This window comes from Chrysochloris asiatica, unplaced genomic scaffold, assembly GCF_000296735.1.
Source record: "Chrysochloris asiatica unplaced genomic scaffold, ChrAsi1.0 scaffold00042, whole genome shotgun sequence".
NCBI lineage: Eukaryota > Metazoa > Chordata > Mammalia > Afrosoricida > Chrysochloridae > Chrysochloris > Chrysochloris asiatica.
The window spans coordinates 10,284,012-10,285,734 of NW_006408560.1; the positions used below are offsets into that span (position 1 = coordinate 10,284,012).

Here is a 1,723-nt window from a genome sequence, read left to right on the forward strand (position 1 = left end):
TGACATTAATTTGCCTTCATTGTGTATGCTTTGGCTGGACAGGAGAGAGGAGGCCTGTTATGAAAGGTCTCCCTGGTTGACATAGTCAATGATGGGGTGAAACCAGCTGGGGAACAACAATTTCCCAAAGATAATTCATAATGCAGATATTGGAGTGAGTAATGAGAAGAGGCTGAGGACATTGGGCAGAAACTTAGACATCACTCTTTGAAACCCTCTTCCATTGTGGAAACTGAGGCCCAGAGGTAAGAGGTAACTTTCCCAGAGTCCTACAGCTAGATAAAGGAACAGAGTTGAGCCTAGAATTTCTGGCTCTGAGGCCATCCTAACTACCAGATGTACAGCATTTTGGTACTTGTTAACTGCTCAAAAAGACCACTGTTTAGACCACAAATTATCCAACGTGTTTCCAGGAACCTTCCTAGTTTCAAAATTCTAATAAAAACCTTTTCTTTTTTTTTTCAGATTTTACAAAACCACAGAAAGATGTGTGACCAACAGAAACAGCAACAGTTCCCTCCATCCTGCGTGAAAGGTTCAGGTTTGGGGGTTGCTCAAAGTACAAAATGTGCACCTGTGAAATGTGTAGCTCCATGCCAGACAAAGACTGTCTCTGTTACTGGTCCTGCTCCAGTCCAGAGTCAAGCCTGCGTGAAATGCCCAGCTCCATGCCCTACTCAAACCTTTGTGAAATGCCAAGTTCCGTGCCAGACTCAGACCTACGTGAAATGCCCTGCTCCGTGCCAGACAACATATGTGAAGTGTCCAACTCCGTGTCAAACCCAGATGTATGTCAAATGCCCAGCTCCGTGCCAGACAACCTACGTGAAATATCCAACTCCTTATCAGACTCAGACATATTATGTCCAGTACCCATCTCCTGGCCAGACCTACTACATGCCGGCTCCTGGAAGTGGCACAGTGCAGAGCTCAGGAGCTCAGGGCTGTGTCCCTGACCCATGCTCTGCTCCCTGCTCCACCAGCTACTGCTGCCTGGCTCCCCGCACCTTCGGGGTGAGCCCCCTGAGGCGCTGGGTCCAACGACCCCAGTGTTGCAGCACAGGATCATCTGGCTGCTGTGGAAGTTCTGGGTGCAGCAGCTCTGGGTGCTGTAGTTCTGGGTGCAGCAGTTCTGGGGGCTGTGGCTCTGGGTGCGGCTGTGGCTCTGGATGCTGCTGTTTGGGAATTATCCCCATGAGGTCCCGAGGTCCTGCATGCTGTGACTGTGAAGACGATTGCTGCTGTTAAACACAGAAGGCCAGCTCTATTCCAGAAATCACAGCTGTGTCCATTCCAACTCTGCTGTGTTCTAGCTATTCCTTCTAGAACATTCACCAACTTCTGACCCCTTCCAGTAACATGGAATCTTATTGCTTTCCCTCTGTGCTTTGCTTCTTTATCAAGGCAGCCTGCCAGAGTTAGCACAACACCCAAACTCTGGCAAGAATAAAACTCTGAATACAATTACAGTGACCTCTGGTCTGTTTCTTTGGTCCATGCTTACTCTTCTCTATTACAAACTGCCTCCCGTTCTTACTCTTGCTTCTTAACAATTGGAAAGATCTGGTCTGTATGGAGATAAATAAGCCAGGAGGCAAATAAACTAGTGCAATCTCAGCCCTGAGTTCCCATGTCTTTCAGAACGTGTGAATTAACTTCCCTGGGTAATTAACAGTATCTGAGATCACAGATTTTGGGCTTGAGGGTTGCCTCTTTCCCATTC

General features: G+C 47.8%; 1 protein-coding gene across 1 annotated transcript; it reads left to right on the plus strand.

Annotated features, from left to right (window-relative positions):
* The first annotated feature begins 486 nt into the window (after positions 1–486).
* LOC102826231 (skin-specific protein 32-like) lies at positions 487–1,248 on the plus strand. The gene has a single exon (XM_006861450.1). The coding sequence runs from the start codon at positions 487–489 to the stop codon at positions 1,246–1,248; it is 762 nt and encodes a 253-aa protein (XP_006861512.1).
* Positions 1,249–1,723: the final 475 nt, after the last annotated feature.